Raw genomic sequence first — 23407 nt, 5'->3', positions numbered from 1 at the left:
GAGGGGTTGTGGGGCGGGGGTGAGGGGGTTGTCTCTCCTGGTGAGGTTCCACTTGCCTCAAGCCATAGGGAGGGTGTCGCAGAGCAGGCTCACCTCCCTGGCCTCACACAGGGGATGGAGGAGTGCTCCCACTTGAGGACAAATTCCTGCGATTCGTCAAACCATTCTATAACTTGTATAGAAGATCCACTAGCATCCCCCCCTCAAGAACCAGTTCTCATTTTGCTGGCTGCCCTTACGGATATGCATGTAATGTATATGCCATTGTATATCCTTAAAGCTGTATCACTTTAAAACTTAATTAGTAGTTTAGGGGGGGCGCTGTTGCGCACAACGGAAATGGCCGCCTGATTCCAGAGCTCCCGTTCCACTAAGATATCCTGCGCCATATCATCAGTTATAACATTGCCTGCGTAGCCTAAACGTTCTGGGAAGGTAGCCCAGCCATCTGTGGTGGGTCAGTCGAACTCCTGTGAATCAGAGGGCAGGAACGCCAGAGATAGAGCTTCAGGCAGATAGGCCGATACACGCGGCTGAATACATCCTGCGCCAAGCTCCAGGGAGATCCAAGCGAGTGCCGCTGCGCGGCTGAAGGGCCGAGGCCCCTGATGGGAGGAGCCTGAACTACGGCCCAGGCCCTACACCCTGCTGGTAATACGCTGCTGTCTCTGGGTTGGCCGTGACAAGGGTGGTTCAGTCAGACGAACCGACCCGCGTTCCAGTCCGGCCCGGTGTGTGGCGGCCCGCAGCAACTGAGCTCCAGAAAAGCCGCTTGCGGAACCTGCATTACAACACGGGGCGAGGCGTGTGACGGGCCCGCGATATGGGACCGTGAAAAGGCCCGTAGATGAGAACGTCTGGTAAAAAGGCGCGGCTGGACGGTGGATGAGTGGCCGAAAAAGGACACATTAATTTCCGCAGGCAGGGGCTTGCAGACCCGGTGACAATCCTCACTGAGCCGATATACTTTATCTGCCGTTCCGTTGGACCGGTGAATCCCGGTGGCACACGCGGCAAGTTGGGGTCACTCAGGCAGTTCCGTTGTGCGGGCAGTCCACTCAAACCACCGGGTTCCGGCTGGGGGCTCATTCTGATATTGTTCATGGCGCCTTCAGCCCCTTAATCTGATCCACTCCCAGGGCTAGGAAACTGCATAAGGAGCAAGGGAGGACGAAAAATAGAAATTTGCATAACAATATACTGCACTGCTTCAGAACACGATTCCGACAGTATCATGGGGGAACCACAGAAGTTGGGAAAAGGTGCCAAAACTCTGGGGAAACAGAAGGCAGGCCCAATGGACGCTTACACGGGCAGTCAGAGTCTGGCTACATCGGCTGACGCCCACACTGCCGCTAACAAGGCCCCCACTACTGAGCCTGGTGAGAATTTAGACAACTTAACCACAATAGTGCAGAATGGTTTCCGCTCAGTCAACACGAAATTGGATGACAGTGTCCACTATCGGCTCCTTAAAGACTAGAGTGGAGAAAGAAAGTTTGCGTATAACAGAAACCGAAAGCAGGATAAGCACTAATGAAGACACTATCTCACATCACAGCCGTGACATCACCCAAATCAAAGAAAACATGGCGAAACTACAGAACAAATGTGAGGACTTAGAGTCGTGCTCTAGGAGAAACAATATACGTGTGGTGGGCGTAGCGGAATCTTTTGGCAAAGGCCAAATGGAGAAACAACTCGAGACACTGCTTAAAACCCTGTTTGGACCAGAGACATTCTCTGAACATTTTTTGGTGGAACGAGTACATCGTACATTGGCCCCAGCACCCAAACCAGGCGCACCACCACGTACTATAATTGTATGACTCCTCAATTACAGGGACAGAGATACAATCCTACGTAAGGTAAGAGAGGCAGGCACCCTTCAATATGAGGAAAGTCGCATTCACATTTACACAGATTTCTCCTCGGGGGTGCAGGCAAGCAGAAGATCCTACGAGCCAGTCAAGAGGCTTTTAAAAGAACGCCAGATCCCATATGCTTTGATGTTCCTGGCAAAAATGAGGATTCAGCATGCGGGAAGGGCCCATTTCTTTGAGTCGCCGGCCAAAGCCACGCAATATATTGAAACGTCCATACCCCTTCCTCCTAGAGGGGGCAGACCGGCACAAAACAACAGACCTGCAGACTAAGAAACACTCGACTGTCCTGTCAAGCCTTTCTAAGGCTATACTCAAGATAAGTATCGGATCAAGCTGTACCAGGCAATTTGGTTGGTGGAGTTGTCGAACCTGATCGGCGGCCATGTGGAGCAACATGGCTACCCGCAGAATATTCCTTAAGTTTTGTTGGACACATCGTCAAGTTGGGTGTGATGAGGGTGGGGGGGTGGGACAGGGTGAGGGGTTTGGTGAATTCAGCTCTTGTATTGACTTATGGTGGCATGAGCCATGTTCATGTGTAAAGTGGTTGGAGGTGACTTGTTGGTTGAAAATTACCAGGTTACTCAACGTAGTGACCACCTTACTCCTAGTCCATAGTCCCCTTTCCTCCATACTTATGGGACATCTCTCCGTCCTGTGGGACGGGACCGGAGCACTTTGTAAAAAGCATCCACATTTTTTCCAAAAATGTGTCCTTCCTCTCTTGCTTGCGCGGAGCCCGGCATGCGGCCGTAACCCCGACCATCTTGGCTCCGCCCCGCGCATCGCCCATCAGTCCTTTTCTATCGCCAGGTCAGAGACCATTAGCAATAACAGAGGAACCTTATTAGAGGGGATGGCGGGCGGGCGTATGGAGGAAAGGGGACTATGGAATAGGAGTAAGGTGGTCACTACGGTGAGTAACCTCGTAATACTCCTACGTCCCATCCCCTTTCCGCCATACTCATGGGAGATTCCCAAGTACTCGTTACAGGAACTACGGGTGGATGGAAATGCCCCTCACTGAAACAGGTTCGTCAGCACAGCCTGACCAAACTGAGCGTCAGCCCTTGAGCTCATGTCGAGACAATAATGCTTACAGAAAGCAGATGGGGAGGCCCAAGTAGCTGCCCTAGTGATGGACTCCCAGGGGACATATTTCTGAAAAACAACCGCGGCTGCCTTGCCCCGCACCAGGCGTGCATGAATACCCTTAGGAGGTTTCAGCCCTTGGACGGTGAAAGACTCCGTGATGGAGGCGGCGATCCACCGAGAAATAGTTGCCCTAGACGCCTGCTTGGCCTGAGGGTTACCGAAGGTCATAAAAAGTTGAGAAGAACTCCTAAGCTCACAGGTCCTGTCCAGGTAGAACTTGAGAGCTCTTCGGACATCAAGACAGTGTAGAACCCTCTCAGCCTCAGAGGCAGGGTTCGGAAAAAAGACCGGTAGGGAAATAGACTGATTCAGATGGAATTCAGTCACAACCTTTGGCAGAAAGGCTGGGTTCGACCAAAAAGGACACTTTCCAGGACAAGTACTTGAGGTCCACAGTAGCCATTGGTTCAAAGGGTTTATGGCACAGCGCCGTCAGGACCACATTTAGGTCCCACGGCGGGTGCGGATTACGAACCGGAGGGTAGAGGCGTGTCAAGCCAGCAAAATGCCTCTTCACCACTGGGTTAGTCAGGGAATAAGAACACTGGTCTGTAGAAAGATACGTTGAAACCGCTGAGAGAGAAGTCTTGCATGACAGAACATGAACCCCTGACTCTGCTAGGGAGGACAGCACCGTGTCAATCGTGGCCACCCTTGGATCCAACTTCTTCTCCAAACACCAATGACAGAACCTGAGCCATTTACTCCTGTATTGGGATCTGGTTGAGGGTTTCCTGGCTGCCTGGATAATACGCATGTTATCCGTAGACAAATTCAGATGCTCTAAAGACTTGAACTCGGGCACCATGCCGCCAAGCTGAGCGATTGAGGGGAGGGGTACCACAGCTGCTGTTCCCCTTGGTGAAGAAGATCGGGAGTTACTGGTAACCTGATCGGCAGATACACCGACAGGTGTTGAAGCTCTGAGAACCAAAACCTATCCAGCCACCACGGGGCTATGAGCAAAAGGGAACAGTTCACCGAATTCTTCAACCTCCAAATTGCCCGGTGAACCAGAGGCAGAGGCGGGAAGGCGTAAACTCTCATGTTGTGCCATGAAATCTCGAGAGCATCCCCCAGAGAGGAGGCCCCCAGCCCCTCTCTGGAGGCATACTGAGGAAGTTTCTTGTTTACCGCCGTCGCGAAGAGGTCCACCTCCGGTGTGCCCCAACACGAGAAAATCCATGAGAGGACCTCTGCCTTCAACTTCCACTCGTAGCAAACCACTGTCCGTCGGCTGAGGGCATCCGCTGTGACATTCAGCTGGCCCAGGATGTGTACTACAAGCAGCCAGACACCATGAAGCACAGCCCACTCCCATATCTGCATAGACAGGTCCACGAGGGGGGAGGAAGACTTCGTTCCCCCTTGTTTGTTGATGTAATACATTGACACCACATTGTCCGTGCGTATGCTCACCACCTTGTTGGGAATGAGCGGTCTGAACGCCTTGAGCGCCAGAAAAATCCCCAGAAGCTCCAAATGATTTATGTGCCGGAGCTTGTCCTGAGGCGACCAGAGGTCTGAGACCTGAAGAAGATCTAATGTCGCACCCCACCCCAGAAGGGAGGAGTCCGTCGTGATCGTCACCATGGGGTCCGGGTCCTGAAACCCCGCGCCCACCGACAGGTTGCTGAGAGATGACCACCAGTCCAGGTCCACTCTCATGGAATCCGGATTCATTATCCGCTTGGAATCCGGGTCCACAGCCTGATGCCAGGATCTCCTAAGAGCCATCTGGGTCCGTCTCATCTTGAGACGAGCAAGAGGAAGAGCAAGCACACACGAGGCCATGAGGCCGAGAAGCCTCTGGAACCACCAGGCAGACATGCTCTCCGACTGCACAAACATCTGACACGTGGCTAACAGATCCGCCATTCTGTCCCCGGTCAGGTACACTCTTCAGTCGATCGTGTTCCAGCGAAAACCCAGGAAAATAGGGTCCTGCGAGACCGTCATGGAAGATTTCCGCCAGTGCACCGACAGCCCAAGATGGAACAGGAGCTGAAGGAGAGACTGGAGATTGCCCGCTGCTGCTAGCGGACAAGGGCTGCGTAAGAGCCAGTCATCCAAATACGGATAAACATGGATACCCTGGAGACGAAGATAGGCCACAATCACCAACATCATCTTCGTAAAAACACGCGGTGCCGAGCTGAGGCCAAAAGGAAGCACTCGAAAGTGGAAGTGCTCCTCTCCCAAAGACGAGCAGAGAAATCTCCTGTGTGGGTTCCAAATCAGGATATGCATGTATGCGTCCTGAAGGTCCACAACGCTGAGCCAGTCGCCCGCCTGCAAGAAGGAGCGTATCTGGCTGGGCGTAATCATCTTGAATTTCTCTTGGGGTAGGAAAAGATTGAACTGGGAAAGGTCTAGGATGGTGCGCAGGCCAGCCTGGTTGGGTTTGGGCACCGTAAACAGCCGGGAGTAGAAGCCCTCCCCTCGCTCCCCGAGGAGAGCAGGTTCCACAGCTCTGAGGCCCAGAATTTTCTGAACCTCAGCTTTGAGGGAGGGCGAGCCCGACAGGTGAAAAGGAGGGTTGCGGGGTGGGGTAGGGGGTAGAGGTAAGCGGAAGCCCGCTCGAGCGACTGACAAGACCCATCTGTCTTCTGTGATGGTCTGCCACGCCTCCCAATGAGACGCAATGCGTCCTCCCACCGGGGTCCCGTGCGAGCGCGGAAACCCTCATTTAGTAGGTTTATCGGTGGCGGTGCCAACCTGCCTGAGCTGCAAGGCCGAGTTGGCAAAGATTTTCCTCCCTAGGGAGTCAAGGAGCTTGTCCTCCTTACCCAGAACTTGAGTAGCCGTCGTGGAAGAGGATGCTGCAGGTCTGGATTGCAAAGTGGCCGCAGCCACCACTGTGGAGGAGGGAGGCGGACAAGACGACAGGGCCACCTCTTCTGAGGAATGTAGCCTGTACCTCGCGTCAATTTTCTTATTGACAAAAAGTCTCGAGTGTGGCTTTTCCCAGACTCTTCGGACCTCGGCCAGAACGCTCCAAGGGAGACAGGATGAACGCCCCAGAAAGCACGCCCTCCTGCGGAGCAGGTGCCTCGGGCACCGGAACATCTAGGAAACTCATGTCCAGTACCCGGTCATGAAAGGCTCTGATAGAGCAGGGAAGGTCCTCGTTGTCCTGATCACCTTGACGGTCATCTGACAGGTCAGGATCCTGCTGAGCCGTTTCAGGCACTGCCTTGTCCACTGGGGACAACAGAGGCACAGATGGAAGATCCGGGGGAGGCACCATGGGCAAGGGAGGCGCCGGTGGAACCACCGGAAGAACGGTGGAGCCTGAGACGCAAGTGGACATATCTCCTTGAAAAGCCCTTTGAAATATTCCCTCATGGGGTCGGTGCGCATAAGCGCCTGAAATTTACTGAAAAAAGCGTCCTCAGGAGATTGTTTCGGAACCTGAGGAGGCCTCTCATGAGGTGGACAAATCCAGGGACGTAACAGGGAAGGGTGCCACACCAGCCCCTTCACTGACTTATCCACATAAATCAAGGGTGCCACCCCCGCGGGCAACGAAACATTGTGCGGAAGAGGCATCCGGGCGTTCCAATCATAAACCGGCCGGTAAGGATGCGCACAAGGGACCTTAGGTTCACCAAAGGGAACGAGCCCTACACCAGAGGCCGATGGCGTAGTTGTAGGGGTAGCACCTAAAATGGCCACCGTGGTCATGGCGGGAACGGGCGCTATTTTGTCCTCATCTGAGGGGAACTGCGGCACATGAGGAAGTGAGGCAGGGGTCCCCGTCGATGGATCAGGGGTCTTAATCTTAGCCTTAACATAAGGAACCTCCACAGAGCCGGAACTATGAGGCCTGGAATGTTTTTGAGACATACCAACCGCCAAAATAGCCTTTGAAGGAAAGACCTCAGCACTGCCGGTAAAAGAAGAACTTTGCTTCTTTGCCCCCTCAACAGATCTGGTGTCACCACAAGAGCGGGAACGGTGAGCAACCGCTTTCACCGACAAGGCCTTGTCCGGCCTCTCAGAACTGTTGGTAGCTTTAGCCTCTGAACGAGGGACCTCGGACCCAAGCCCGGTAACAGCCTTAACTGCACGGACCTCGAACATCCGTTCGGTAACAAGCCCAGCCAAGGCCTCGGGCCGCACCCCGGTCTTGTTTTTGAGGGAAGCCGACAGAGAGGCCTCAGAGCGAGCTCCGGTACCCCACGATTCAGTAGAACTGGGTCTACAAACAGCCCCCACAGGAGGGGCCTCGGAGCGTACTCCGGTGTTCACAGGCCCCTTACGGCGAAAACTCTGGTAGAATTATTAGGCCCAACGGGCACCTCAGGGCGAACCCCGGTGACAGAGCGATCAACGCCCCTCCCGGACCGAGAGGAACCTGGAAAGGTATCCCCCGGCCTGGGTGCTCTGAAAAGTAAGGAGCTTACCAGGCGTTTTTTCTTCTCGTCGATGAACGCCTGAAAATGTGAAGGAGGAGTTCGTCGGAACCTCCCACCACTCCAACCGACGTTGAAGTGCCCGGACCGAAAGGGAGTCACAGTAAAAACAGGTGTCCCAACGGTGTTCCGGACCCAAACACTCTAAACAAAGAGGATGGGGATCCGCCCTCGCGAAGCGACGGTGACACGATGAACAATCTGGAAAGTCTAACTTGAAAGACATAAAAACGAACGCTAGCGAGTGCCAGAAAGGAAAAAAGGGAAGAACATCTTCCGAGGATGCAAGTGCGTCCGGCCACGATCGAGCGGAGAAAAGGACTGATGGGCAATGCGTGGGGCAGAGCCAAGATGGGCAGGGTTACGGCCGCGTGCCGGGCCCCGCGCAAAAAAGAGAGGAAGGACACATTTTAGGAAAAAATTTGGATGCTTTTTACAAAGTGCTCCGGTCCCGTCCCACAGGACGGAGAGATGTCCCATAAGTATGGAGGAAAGGGGACGGGACGTAGGAGTAGTAAAATTATGGTAGCATCGAGGCTGGCACCGATTATGTTGCATGATTACTGTAAACCTGTTGAGCTTGACAATGGCTGATGCTCCATTTCAGAGCCCGGGTGCTGGGCTTAAGGTTAAACTCCTGACGTGGAATGTGCGGGGATTAAACAATCAGGTTAAGATCAAGAAGATTTCCAACTATGTTGCCAGGCATAATCTCCAAATCCTGATGCTACAAGAAACCCATGCGGTAGGAATTAGTAACGCCCATATATTGCCCAGGTAGGGTCCCCTGAGGTTTTATACTGACTATTCATCCCAGTCCAGAGGGGTGATCACCCTTATTCATCGAGGCCTTGGGTACAGGGTGGGTGGTCACAAGGCTGATCCTCTGGGCAGATATGTCATGGTCTGGGGGAAGGTGGCTACTCAACAAATACTCCTGGTCAACACGTACAGGCCTATCATTGATGACCTGCTTTTTACATGGATGTATACCAGATAATTATGTCACTTGATGTTCCGAATGTGCTATGCGGGGAGACTTCAATTTGGCCTTGGACCAGGTTCTTGATAGATCCTCGAAGGTGGTTAGAACCCCAAGTAGGGCTGTACTAAATCTGAGACATGTTTTGTCACAACTTTTGCTGGTCGATGCATGGCGTGAAACTCATCCTGATAACAGGAGATATACGTTTTATTCCTCGGTACATGGCTTGGAGTATAGGATTGATTATTGGTTTGTTTCCATGTCTTTGATGGCTGTGGTGGGGGGGGGGGGGTGAAATCCTTCCTCAAACATTGTCAGATCATTCCCCAGTGCTGTTGGAACTAATGTTCCGGAATGCCCGTGTCCTGCTAGGAGGTGGAGGATGCCTGGTGGAATGTTGGGAGACCTGGGGACAGTAGAAGCACTCCATGCTGAGATCACAGAGTTTCTATCCAACAATGTGGGATCAGTTGACAAATACTCAACGGTGTGGGAATCCTTCAAGGTCTGGATAAGGGGTGTGTTGATGTCCAAAACTACGGGTATGCTGAAGGCTGTGAGAACGGAATTGTCAACTATCGAAAGCAAACTAGATGTTCTGGAGAAAACATACACAAACACGCAAGACAAATAAGTATTAGCCAATATACACACGCACCTTCAAGAGTTTGATAAGCTCGCCATAAGGGAGGTCCGATACGTGGCAGCCCCTATACGCGTGCGTAGATACGGGGAGGGTAACAAGGCTGGCAGAACGCTTTCCAACTTACTCAAGCACGATAAACAACCTACACAGATCACAAGTATACGCACAGTACAGGGGAGGGTACTGCTCAGAGATGAAGACATTAATGGGGAATTTATGGAATTCTACAAGGAATTATATTCAAATAAAGATAAGAAAACACTCGAAGAAATTAAGATATACCTTGAGGCTCTATCCCTCCCTAAACTCCCCAACGAAGAACGCCTAGCGCTAGATCAACTGGTGACTGCGGAAGAGATTGTAGAAGCGGTCAAAGCATTGGTTTCGGGCAGGGCACCAGGGTCGGACAGGTTGGGAGCTGAATTCTACAAAGAATTTCACGAGGAACTCGTTCCGATACTGCTGCAGGTGTGGGAGGAGGAACTTAAGTGCGGCAAATTACCCCCAACTATGAGAGAAGCTATTATAACCGTACTCCATAAGCCTAGGCGACCACCACAGGACGTTTCGTCCTACAGACCCCTGTCACTCATAAATACAGATGCTAAAATATTTGCAAAGGTCCTGGCGAATCGGCTTCTGCCGGCTGTCCCTACCCTAGTACATCCTGATCAGAACGGGTTTATCCCCGCACGATTTACGGCCCTGAATCTCCGAAGACTCTTTGGTATAATGGCGCAAATAGATCCCACGAGGAGCGGAGTGGCCATATCCCTTGACGCTGAAAAAGCGTTTGATTCTGTCTCGTGGGTCTATCTCCTTGCGGTGCTGGAGGCGTTTGGGAGGGGGCCCAACTTCATAAGATATGTGAAATTACTGTACACAGAGCCTGGAGCTTGTGTCCTGACCAATAGAGCCATTTCCCAGATGTTCCTGTTGGGGAGGGGAACCAGACAGGGCTGCCCGTTTTCGCCCTTGCTGTTCGCATTAACCATTGAGCCAATAGCGGCTGCGGTCCGTCTCAGACATGCGGATAGAGGGATCAAAATTAAGGGATCTACCCAACTAATATCGCTCTATGCGGATGACACTTTATTATATGTCAAGGAACCTGAACTCAATATAACACCCATTTTGGCAGAGATGCAGGAGTTTGCAGATTACTCTGGGTACACGATAAACAAGGCCAAATCGGAAATATTTCCGCTTACACCGGCCACCCAGTGCCCCACAATGACAGATGGACTCAAATGATCTGGAGATCGTATCAGATACTTGGGAATTCTTGTCTCCAGGAATAAGCTTACATTATATTCAGATAACCACGAAAGCGCCCTGCAAACTTTAACGGCCAAGCTCCAGATGTGGGGGCGGCTCCCGGTCTCTTTAGCCGGTCGAGTCGCTATTCTTAAAATGGTTATCCTACCTAAACTTCTTTATCTGTTTGTCAACATCCCTATATGGCCTGGCAGAGCCTTCTTCGCCAAACTCAGATCCATGGCGGTAACATTTCTGTGGAACAGTAAAACAGCGAGGATAAACTGGGAAAAAATGACAGAACCCTATCCTTCGGGAGGTATATCAGCCCCTGATTTCGAGCTTTACTATTATGTGGCCCAGGCTCAATTTGCTAAATATTGGTACAATGATGAGGACAGAAAACCCTATGCTTGGATAGAAGTATACACTACACATCCCACAAACATACAATCAGTCATTTTTGATCCACACTATAAAGACACGTGTGAATACAATCCAGTTAGCTGCACAGTCAGGGCATGGGAAGCTATATACAAAAGGCTTAGACTTGAGGCCCCCTATAACACCGAGATACCTCTGTGGAACTTTCCGGGAATTCCTCCTACATATGATACAAGCATACAGGAATCCTGGTACCCTAACTGTGAAATGAAGCTTGGTGATATGTTTGTCAATGGCATTTTTTTTAGACCTGGGTCTGTTGCTGAGGGCGCTGGGAGATGGTCCACTGAAAACGCTGCAATATTACTGTATGAGATCTGCATTTCAGAAAAGGTGGCCTCTGTTCCCGGACGAACCTCCACCACATCCATGTATACAACTAGTGACAGCTAAAAATGTTCCTGGGAATCTCTAGGCTATACACTGAAGTCCAGACCCACATCCCCACAGTGAACCAGATAAGGGAGCGGTGGGAGGCAGACTTACAAGTTCCCATCGAAGAGAAGAAATGGGGTTCACTAACTAAGAAGATCTTGCTTAACTCTGGCCTGAGGTTGATCCAATTTAAAATTCTAAATAGATTACATTACACGCCGCCCAGTATTGCTAAATTCGCACCGGATGCCTCGGATGCCTGCCCTAAATGCAATGCTCCTCAGGCCGGTTCCTTTCATATGTACTGGGAGGACTGTCCGGTGGTTAGGGGGTTCTGGAGGGCAGTAGCAGAAATGTTGGAAGAAATATCTCAGGTTCCCCCCGATTTGACCCCCCAGAAATATCTGTTTGGGGACAAAGGCAAGCACTCAGAAAAAATCAGAAGACTATTCAACATTTCATGTGCGGTTGCCAAAAAATGTATTTTATTGAAATGGAAAAGCGCTCTGCCACCCAGCATGAACCAATTCCTACAATAATTGACACATGTCAATGAGTCAGAGGGGCAGTTTGTTTTGACCCAACCTTCGACGTGCAGACCCAAAGACATTTGGGGCCCGTTTAGAGTCTACCTGTGCAATATGTTTACTGATGATGACTTGTCACCATAATATTTTTTTGTAAAACTGCATTGAACAAATGTATTCCTGTTGTATCTGTGAAATGAACTGTGCAATGGTGCTGTTGGTCTTTTTGTTACCACTAATAAAAAAAGAGTTTTAAAAAAAAAATAGTTTAGGGTCTTCTATGACATTCTTGGGAACAGGTGTTCTGTTACCTAGAATGTAGTGCCTAGAAACAATTAGGCTTGTAATGTACACTATAAAATAACATTCAGCAAAATACTAAAATGGCTAGCTGTTTTATTTAGAAATAGAGAGAAATTAGCTCCTGCAATCTGGATTGGAAACTGCAACAAATCTAAAATATTAAATGTGGGGAGACAAAAAACCAATGAATCAAATACCACTGGAGATTAAACAGCATAGCAATATTTCATTTGTAAAATATTTTGGTCACATTTCAACACTACTACTTACTCGCAATCTTATCAGAGGCTTTTCAGGCTGGCGGGTATTTCCCAGGCGATCTCTCTCTGCAATTTCAAGCATCGATTCAATCTAAAACAAAAAAGAGTGTGCAATAGTGAAAATAGTCAGCTGCAAGGATTCCCTTTCACACTGTAAATAAACATTAAGCACTGTCCATAAAGAGTGGTCACCAAAAAGAAATGAACACTGCAGAGACTCTGATCTACTTGGTCCCCCTTCCAAAACTCTGTCGAAGAAAGAGAAGCTTATTTCTTCAAATCTCAGGATCTTAAAAACGTTTATATCTCCTGATAGTCAGAAGCACAAAAGGAGGGGGACTCTCATATGGGGTCGTTTTAGCGGAAAGGACAAGAGACTCTGGACCCTAGAGGAAAAGGATCTGGGTGGGGAAGGAGGAAGAAAGTTAAGAATGAATAATTGGAGACAGTTTACACAGCAACGGGTGACATCAACCCTGAATGAAAATTTGGTTTATGCACTGTGATAACAAAGTGTAATGAATATATGTTATAATTGATTATCTCTATCGAAAAATAAAAATAAAATGGTTAAAAAAAAGAGTGGTCACCAAGCACAGATGTAAGAAGTAATTTTTCAGGGCTTGCTACACCCAGCCAATTTCCTATAAATGGAAGGGTGTTGGCTATAAGAAAAGACATTATTGGCTGAATTCTTAGAGACCAAGGACTAAATGACGGTGTGATGATCATTTTGTAAGATGGAGTGGTGCCAATGGGGTAACAGTACCTCAGTCAAATGTTCCCCTAGTACAACCATCGTAGGTAATAAAGTGGCAATGGCAGACTCATAGTATGTCGACTGACTACATTCCCGTAAGTGCAGAAAGTGTTCCGGTGTCTCTGATTCTGGCAGACTTTACCTTGTTGGTATATGCAGTGCATACCTCTGTGCTTTTGTTTTTGGAGCGTTGCACCTTTAAGGCTCCTTGCACATAAACACCCCCCGGAAGCGAAAAGGGTGAAGTGCAGGAGATGTTCTAGTGTTCGGGGATGAGGAGGGTGAGCTGGTCCTGCCCCTCCGAGGAGTTTGCCTTCTAGGACCCCCGGCGAGCTGGATCATCTATTACCTCCCCTCTTGTCACGCTTCGTGGGACTGATGCACTGCTGCGGTACGGCTGCAGCTTTTGTTCTGCTATCTGCATGACCAGGAGGATAACGGGTCTAGGGCCCACTGGATAAATTCTTTGTGGTTGCCTGTTTTGGATTCCTGGAAGTTACTTATTGAGCCTGCTCACATATCAATCCTGACGCTTATCTCACGGCTGTCTTCTCAGGGATGGCTATGGGCCCAACCGTGGAGCTACCGCATATTGTTTACAAATCTCTATCTCAGCATTGTTTTTACAACCAACGAATTTTACATCTGGAACATTTCCTTTGTCCTCACATCTCATCTTGGAATTATTATAAATGAGTGATTGGCAAATAATATAAATCGTTAGCTTTTGATATTTAGTTATATTTTATATTTATGAGAGTGATTTTTATGCTCCTTTTTATCCGAAGTACTTAACCATCTATTTATACATTTGGACTAACCAACAGTAAATAGGATTGGTGTGCTCCTCTACAGCAGAGGTATTTAATCAGTTATTTATACATTTGGATTTATCGTCGCTAAATTGGTTTGTTTTTTTGTACTCCCAATTCTTAATCATGACCCTACAAAACAGTGATAGGCGCCCAGGTCTGAGAAGTGAAACCTCTAGACCCGGTACCCGGTATAAGAATGCATAGCTCTTCAAAATTACATGATACCCTGAAACATGCCTCAAAAGTAAAAAATGGAAAACATGATATCAAAGGAACAAAGAAGGGCAAAGCTAATTTGACTCGCCCAATTACGTTTATTTTTAGCCCTAAGCCTTTGTTGGCGATGACTATGACTGATCAGTCCATAATTAATTTACGAGCTAATACTCCCATTAAAGTGACTATGAGTGATACATTACACTCCTTTACAATTGATAATAAATGGTTCACTTTTAAACCTTTGCAATAATCTAAAGAGGAATTTTCTGGGACAGTCCTACATCGATATGGATTTGTGCTGGCAAATCCTAATCTCACTGGTTTAATTTCTGAACCTGAATAATCCAACTATGAAACTGAAGGAGAAGACCTAATTAATGAATCTCAATTGTTAATTAATAATATGGATAAACTGGTGAATCTTTATTCAATTGTAACATTGATGGCTGAAAATGTTGAGGCACTGTTCCAACTATGTACAAGAATATCAGAGGATCAGCAGGATTTTAAGTCCCATGCAAACAGAATGATTGATAGCATGGGTCCCATTGGTGTCTATGTACCCCTAACTGGGAATACGGAAGGTCCTGCTGACTCCCCAGCCAACGTTCCTCTTGTGGCTAATCATTGTCGATGTACACAGAATTTACAGCCCAAGCTATCCCTTGATAAGACAATCTCAATATCTTCTACTGGCACAACTGGGTTGATTGATTACCAGGTTGTTATCTATGCAGCGAATGAACCTGATGCCATTGACATTCTAGGTCATGAAATGTCAATGATTGAGAAAACAAACCAAGTATTCCTAATGGTAAAAAGCTCAACCCATCTCTGACCTAGAAATGTATACACCCCTTGCAAAGAATTCAATATAGCAAAAAACGCACTTTGGGGGGAGATAATGTCAGTGATACAATGGCTTTCCCAAAGCGACTGAAATCTACTAACACAATTATTTCACAATCTAATGATGGGGAAGTGAGACAGATTGATCTTAGAGGGCCCTTGGATAAATGGGTTACAAACTACTCTTGTCTGTTAGACCTGCACAACCTTTACAAGAGACTGTAGATAACATCTTACCACAGTCACAACGGATATCTAACTCTAGGTCCACCTCCAATATTATTGGATCTTCTGTTGTTAAAACCATCCATCTAGAGGAAGATGGTCAGGATAACCTGCCTGAAAGTCACCCTATTTGGAGTAAAAAAGCTTGGAAAAAGATAAACTTGAGGAAATTAATCCTTCTCAGGATAGCCCTTTCCTTAGCAGATCCCGGTTACTAGCTCTATGGAGTTCCATTCCTAGTCTCTCTATACTTAGTAATAGTGAGACTGGTACTCCCTAAATGGGATAGTGCTATCAACAGGGTGCTGAAGGAATGTTCCTCATGGGCAGTCACAGCGCATTTATATACATCATTTGATCTATTTCGGGGACTGGGCTTTCACCTTACCACCAGTTATTGCAAAACTGAACATAATTTATACCCTAATGTAATCAATACTTCCAATACAACCCAAAAATGACGAGATTATAGACAACACAAAGTTCCTCACATCCTCTACCAATTGACCGTCTAGCAGTATTAAATCAATCAAATGGTTGAGTTGGAATACAAGAGGACATAATTCATTTCTCAATCAGAGGGAAGGCCAGATTCTTATAGTCTTGTCACCTTTTTTTTCTGCAGGAAACGTGGGCAATGTAGTAGTTTATAGTTGATGGTTTTAGTATAATATATCGACATGCTACCAAAGGTTTGCGTGGCCGACCAATGGGGGGACTCGCTATAGCAGCCCAGTCTTTTTCTTACTCCTGTTACGGTTCAGGGTCCTTGTGTCCGTATTAGGGCTTCAAAGCAACATTCTACGTCCTCCTCAACACATAGAACTCGGCGCTGGGCTGCCCCGTTCTTTCGGCATTGGCAGTTGCCTTGGTGACGAGCTGCGCCCACACTAAGTTCCAGGAGAACCGTTGACATGACTTCTGCACGTAACTCGAGTCACGTGGGAGATCAACTGATGGCTCCCACAGGTTTCCACCCTCGACGGAAGCATAAGAGTATCGTAAACCCAGGGAGCGCTGCTTGTGATTGCAATTAGCTTGCCTACTTTGGTGACTCCCTTGTTTATGGACTTTCCAAGGTTACCCTTGACCTTTGCCTTCATCTACAGACTTCTCTTGCCTTACGATTCTGTACCTGTCTGAACTGCTGCTGTCGACCTACGCCTGAATCACAGACTTCCTTTGCCATGCCCATAGTGTCTTCTTACTGTGGTGTTATCGACCATACATTCTTAACAAATTTCTCTTGTCTTCCTGTTGTTTGGGCTGACATTATTGCTAACCCACGCTCCAGCGTAGCTTTTCTGGTCTTCTACCAGAGTCTTGCACTATTCCTCTGCAATTAAAACAGGCTCTCCTGAACCGACCACCATTCACGCTGAATTCAACACATGACTCCATACCGTGCTCCCGCGCAGTCTTCTGCCGGAGTGTCGCACAGGTCCTCTGCATCACGCTGCTTGGAACCTACATGCACTCACGCCGAAATCCTTGCAGGAATTCTTTGTGTGCAATACAGCATTCCGTGAGCTTCAACCCAGACCCTGTGCACTGACGAGACGCTCTGCTGCCAATCACGTGCACCACCTCGAAACTAGTGCGTCCCTCGTGCAACACGGGCTAAGTTACCCTACCAACTTCCCCTTTTTTTTTACTTTATCCTTTTCGTTGTTGTTGAGTATCTGGAGTTCTATCTGCTACAGCCATTGTCCATCCCTGTCCTCACCTTTCATAAGACCCGGTAAGAGTCCTGAATTTCCTTCTGCTGTCCTCATAGTAAATTGGCCCTTATCATACCAAGATTACACTGGTGATACCTGTCTAATTAATCTTTAGGAACCTGTGCTCAGATAGCGCTGCCCTTCACCTTACGGAAACAGGTTGTTCTCAGTATGTATATCGATTGGGTAGTTGGGAATCAATTCCTTTTTTCATAATTTGACCGGTTTCTTTTTCCCTTTCAGCCTGGTACTGTGGCAGTGTGTGCTCCCCGCTCTTTTGTTTGATCTACCCCTCTGATCTGTTCTGTTCCCATGGCAGAGGGGCACATCATAGAAAAGAGTTCCCTCAAGTGAGTAGGCCTGGGTTTAGGGACACCCAGGCTCTTCTATCAAGGCCGAGAACCAAGAATACTTTACTCACCTCACGTCTCCATCTGTGAACCGGGTTGGTGAGTAACAACTCCTTGGAAGTAAATTCACAATATGTCATAGCCGCTGTGTTACATTTTGCCCCACTCCTTAGAGATCTTGATCATTAATGTAAATTCAACGCCAGGTGACGATAAGGTCAATGAAATAGTAAATACTGTTGACAAAATAATCAATACCTTGCTCATAGATCACACGAGAGAAAATATCTTAATTGCTGGTGATTTAAAGTTCCCCAGTTTGGGTAGACATAGGCCCTCATTACGACCCTGGCGGTGGACCATGGTGCTAACAGCACCATGGTCCATGCCGGTAACTTACCGACTCCGCAATGCGGAATGGGGAATTACCGCCCCATTCCGAGGTTGGCGGGGCGGTAATTCCCTATGCCGCCATGGCCCTTCCCCATTCCCATTCCCATTTTTGCCCTATAGGACTCAATGGAAATGGGGAAGGCGATAAGTACGGTGCCGCAAATTGCGGCACCGTACTTAGCACCAAGGTCCCTTTGCGGGTTGGTTTTCAACGCCTGCAAAAAGCAGGCGTTAAAGTCTCCAACCCGCAAAGGGACCTCGTAATCAGGCGTTAAGGGTTTAACGGCGCCGCCACCTTTTACTGCGCCATTAACCCCTTAACGCCTGGGTTGTAATGAGGGCCATACACTTATCCAAACTGACCAATATCATGCAACTTGAGCTGTCCCTTGTCAATTGAAGACCAAAAATTATGGGATGAGATGGGCCCAACTTTTTCATTCTTGGGACATCTCATGCATAAATCATAAAGGTAATATTCCCACCCTAACCAGGAATATTTGGGACGAATGGTATTAGTACATCAGCCCTGGACTATATTTTTATCGACCAGGATCTATGGAACAGATCAGATCCTATGATGATTTCTTTTAACACTTTAAGTAACCATGCAGTTTTAACATGGTCACTTGAGATATCGCACGAATATATAACGATTCATTATAATGAACCTATTCATGTCACACTTGGAATAACAAAAACGTAGAGAGACTGAATACATTTATTCTGAAGAACAGCACATTGATTTATCTTTGGTTTAAGGACAATCAATGGGATTTGAGTAAAATGATGAGATTATTGAAATCACATATCCAACTGAACACATTACAGGGTAGGGGGACGAGTGTTCATGATGGCTGCTTTGAAAGAGAGAACAACATAAAGAAGCAGTTCTACCGACGGTAACGCAGAACAATTGATAAGGATCGTTCTCTCACTTGGGAAGCAAAACAATCATATAAAACCTCACTATCAACGAGATACAAAAACTGATTGAAGCTACCAAAATCCTCCATTAAGAATGCTAACTGGATTCATATCTTCAAATTATTGAATTTGAGAGACGAGAAAAGATTTTGGGCTATGATCAGAACTAGTAGCCTTACTCGTTGCAAAAGGGAAACAAATTTAATTAGCATAAAGGATTGGACCCAAGCTGTGAGCAAATTATATTATACGAGTTGCTCTATCACAAATAGTTTTTATTTGTCGTCCAGTCCTTTTTAGCTGGATTTGAGATGGATGATATAATCACTAATTTGACGGCACTCAACATTCATGGGCCTCCGGGCCTGACATGATTCCTATACCCTTTTGGGCCTCTATATTAGTAAAGTTATTTAGGTAAATACTACGTGATGGTATCATTCCATCTAGTTGAAAACATCCATCATGGTCCCTGTCTTTAAAGGGACGGACCAAACGAACACCGCCATCTATCGGCTTCTGGCTATGGTAGATGAAAGTGAGAAAGTATTTGCTACTTTACTCTTGAAAAAGTAAAATCTTTTGTATTCTAGAAAAAAGGACCCTTTCACCTTTTCAAAGTGGTTTTCGCAGCAGTTTGAACACTTTGACCAACATCAGCTTATTGTATTATTTTATGGCTTCCAAGCAGAAGAAAAATGATCGACTATATGTGTGTTTCATAGATTTTAGTAAAGCCTTTGATACGGTTTCCAGACCTGATTTATGGGTTGAACTTATGAATTGGGGTGGGGTATTGACCCTGCATTACTGCATTTCAATACCGCTCATTATTCAGATACCACTGATAGAATTATAGTTAGCAATGACAGTGCGCTCTCCCCAGACATCATTACAAATACCGGTATCAAACAGGAATGTGTCCTAGCTCCCATAAAGTCTGTTGGTAATTTCCCTCCAATAATTGGGACTACTGCAGTTCTGTGGTTTAGCTATGCAGATGACACCATAATCATGGATCGCACCCCAATAGTATTACAACGGTCCCTTAATGCTTTAGCGGAGTGGGCCCAAAAGAATCACCTACAAATGAATGAATCAAAACCCAAAATATTAATGTTTGGTAATAAAATTAAATTGGCATTTCCCATTTGGTACATAATACAAATATCTTAGTGTCCCCAATAAGAATTCTCCTTCCAATGATTTTTATTGCACCAACCTTAGATTGAAGGTTTTAAAAAAGTGGCTCTTACTCAGGAGCATTATAAATAAGAAAAATAAATATAAATAAGAAAGGTGGCAATTATATTGAGGGACTGCTAAAGGTTTACATGGGTAGCATTACTCCTAGCATTGTCTATGGTTTTTCAACAATTCCAGAAAATCTACTACAGCAAATAAATAAATTGGAGGCAAACATTTTATGTTCCATTTTGAATGTACCACAGACGGTTCCTGTGGCGGCGCTCCATATGTAACTTGGCACTACATCTATTAGAATTACACGTATGTTACAAAAATGTGCTCTTTACTTTACCATTGTATTGACACCCATGTAAGAAAAATGTATTATGGTTTTTTTGGGCAGAACAGTATAACAAAAATAGTGATAATTTCTTTCTAGCCAATCTGAAAGAAACTGTCAAGACATTTCTTGATAAACTTAATATGGAATTGGAAGCGACATTATCTAATCCTAATAGAATGATGCATATCAAAAGGAAAGCCAAACAATATGACTGCTGTATCAACATAGATGATCTAATTCTGTTATGTATAAGAATTATGGTACACAAGCCTTTGGATCAGCGACTCCTTGTACCTACTTGACTAAAATGTGCTCTAAAGAAATTAGAAGATTCATTATTTATCTTCGCTATAACATATTACCCATCTATGAGCATACCCATTTAGGGCGTTGGACACACATCCATAGAACAGAAAGGTTATGTCGATTATAAAGTAACAGCATTAAAACCTCAAGACACATTCGTACCCAATGTAATCAATTATTGAAGGCAAATTCATTAGGCTACAATAATTTAATTACCAATATTATATATATTCAGGAAAATCAATTTTGGACTGAAAATATTTCGCCAAAATCTATTGTTGTATCTGGTGCCGCCTTCTATGTCTCGAAATATGCTTCTTCCCGAATAATGTCCCATTAATTGATTTTAATGCTTGTTTATTCTGGGTTTTTTTTATTTTTTTATTTTTAAACGTGTTTATTTTAAACAGGCAGGTTATGGCAATACAAAGCTTAATCACTTGCGACATGTGGCATACAGTAATACCATTTGACGCTCCTCCCACCCCACCCTTCGGTCTCAAGTTCCGTCTTCACGTCCCCGCAGGGGATCTCGATCCTGAATAGTTTTCCTGGCCAGCTGGGGCTTGAAAGTCAGGGCCAGGAACCTTTGGTCAAAATCCAATACCGGACCCCAGATGTTGCGAAAGCGATGTAAAGTGCCTGCCCCGGCAGCCGTCACCTTCTCGGCGATCAGGATGTCCCAGACTGTCTTCCACCAGAAAAGCATGAGAGGGCCTTACATCGTTTTCCAGGTGCGGGCTATCACGTCCATGCCCGCAAGTAGGCATTGCGATAATAGTTTGGCCTTGGGACCAGACCTTAGGTAGATCCCGTGGATCGGTGCTCCAAGGAGGATAGGTTCGGGGGCCAAGGGCAATCGCACCGGAGTGATGTCCGCTATCGTCGCTAGGCATCGTTTCCAAAAGGCTTGAGCCTTGGGGCAGGGCCACCACATGTTGAAGAAGGAGCCTATTTGTCCGCATTGCCTCCAGCATTGAGGGTTGAGTGTAGAGTTCATGTGGTGAAGTCTTAGGGGAGGGTAGTACCACCGGAGGAGGATCTTGTAGGCGCACTCTCTATTTGTGATGCATGATGAGGAGGTGTGAGCCTGGGACCAGATGTCAACCCACTGTTGGTCTTCAATCGGATGGCCCAGGTCCGCCTCCCATAGGGCCATATACCAGGTTTTGGAGGTTAGGAAATCCGTTTGAAGGCGCTTGTATAGAGTGGAGATTCTTCCTCAGGGCGGGAGCTCATTAAGGGTCAATTCGATGGCTGTGGGGGGACGAGTAGCCGCCTGGCGAGTCTGTGGGTGGAAGCACCAGTGGCGTAGCTGGGTATATGGGAATCTATCTTGTTCCTGGATCCTAAAGAGTTCTTTGCATCGCTCAAAGGTGCAGGGTTGGCCCCCTTCAAATAGTTGACGCAGGGTCTCTAGGCCTCCTGCAATCCAGGCCTTAAAATTCCGGGGAGACAGACCAGGAGAGAAGGTCGGGTTCATAAACACCGGGGAGAGGGGGCTGAGCCCCGTCGGGATCCTCTTCTGTTTCAACGCCTTGTCCCACACCGAAATGGTGTGTTTGGTGGATGCCAGAAGATTCCGCCACTGTCGCCGTTCCGGAGGGGGGACATGTGGGAGAAAGCGTAGCGGGAGGGGTAATTGCGCTTGTTCGAGGTCCACCCATCTAGGGCGGTTGGTGAGGACTTGCCATGATTGGATACAGGACAGTTGAGCCGCCATTTGGTATTTCTGCAGGTCAGGGACCCAGAGGCCAACCAGTTTCGCGTTGCCCAGCATTGTAGATTTAGGGATCCTGGGATTTTTCCCCCTCCAAATAAACTGCAGCATTTTCTTCTGTAGGCGTTGAAGGGCTGGCGCCGGCACCGGGAGTGTGGAGCACGCATACAGAAATCTCGGTAGTAAGTTCATCTTACAGGCTGTAATACGGCCCATCAGCGATATCTCTTGTGCCGCCCAGCGTCACAAATCTGTGAATAATGGGGGAAAATTAGCCCGATAGGTCTCGCTTGGGTTGGCCGGGATCTGAACTCCAAGTAGCTAATTCCTTTGGTCGTCCATTGTATTGGGCACAGCGGAACTAGGGCCTCTCGGGTCAAACCCACTCCCATGGTGACTGATTTCCGGTAGTTGACTGTGAAGCCTGTGACCCTGACATAGCTCGTTATCTCAGCCAGGGCTTGGGGAGGGAGGAGCGGGGTTTCGTGATAGTCAGGAGGACATCGGCTGCATAGAGGGCCAGCTTGTGGTGTGCCGGGCCTGATTGAAAGCCTTCGATTGTAGTGTTCAACCTGATCCGCTGGGCAAACGGTTCCATAATTAGAGGAAAGAGAAGTGGCGACAGCGGGCATCCCTGTTGGGTTCCGCAAGTTAGGTTGATGGGGGAGGAGAGGGTGCCATTAACCCTGAGAAGGGTTTTGGGAGCTTTGTAATTTGCCAGCGTCATAGTGCAGAACTCCGGGCCAAATCCAAAAGCCTCAAGGGTGAGCCTCAGGAAAGTCCAATCCACTTTTTCGAACGCCTTGGTCGCGTCCAGGGCCAGAAGCATCAATTCCCGGGAATCCCGGGAGGCAAGTTCCACCAGATCCACGGCTCTTCGAATGTTGTCGGCCGTGGAGCGGTGTCTGAGGAAGCCACTCTGATCCGCACTGATTATCTCCGGCAAGAACTGAGACAGACGTGATGCCAGGATTTTAGAGTAAATATTAGCATCTATGTTGAGCAGGGCAATGGGTCTATATGATGCAGTGTTCTTCGGGTCGCCTCCAGGTTTAGGTAATAAGACCGTAATTGACTCCTGCATGGACGAGGTTACAGTGCCCGTGGTCCTGAACGAGTTAAACAACTGTACCAAAGGTGCTAATAGTTGGGGTTTGAAAATCTTGTAAAACCTGGTTGTATACCCATCAGGGCCAGGGGCTCGGGATTTAAGGGCTTTTATTGCCTCATTCACTTCTTCGCCAGTAATCGGCGCCTCCAGAGAGTCACGGGCTGTTCTTTTTAGCCGGGGAAGCGCTGCACCCCGTAAGTATTCCTTCTGTTCCTCCATGTCCC

The 23407-nt window shown here is 47.5% G+C and overlaps 1 protein-coding gene across 2 annotated transcripts in view; it reads right to left on the bottom strand.

Annotated features, from left to right (window-relative positions):
• MRE11 (MRE11 homolog, double strand break repair nuclease) overlaps positions 1-23407 on the bottom strand; it is a 1502633-nt gene that overhangs the window by 965679 nt on the left and 513547 nt on the right. For both annotated transcript variants that reach the window (XM_069639266.1, XM_069639267.1), the window contains exon 10: positions 12267-12347. In XM_069639266.1, the coding sequence (XP_069495367.1) occupies positions 12267-12347 (81 nt within the window). The remainder of the gene's footprint in view (positions 1-12266; positions 12348-23407) is intronic.

Source organism: Ambystoma mexicanum, chromosome 7q, assembly GCF_040938575.1.
Source record: "Ambystoma mexicanum isolate Mex_15411 chromosome 7q, UKY_AmexF1_1, whole genome shotgun sequence".
NCBI classification, from domain to species: domain Eukaryota; kingdom Metazoa; phylum Chordata; class Amphibia; order Caudata; family Ambystomatidae; genus Ambystoma; species Ambystoma mexicanum.
This window is presented reverse-complemented; position numbering and strand designations above follow the sequence as displayed.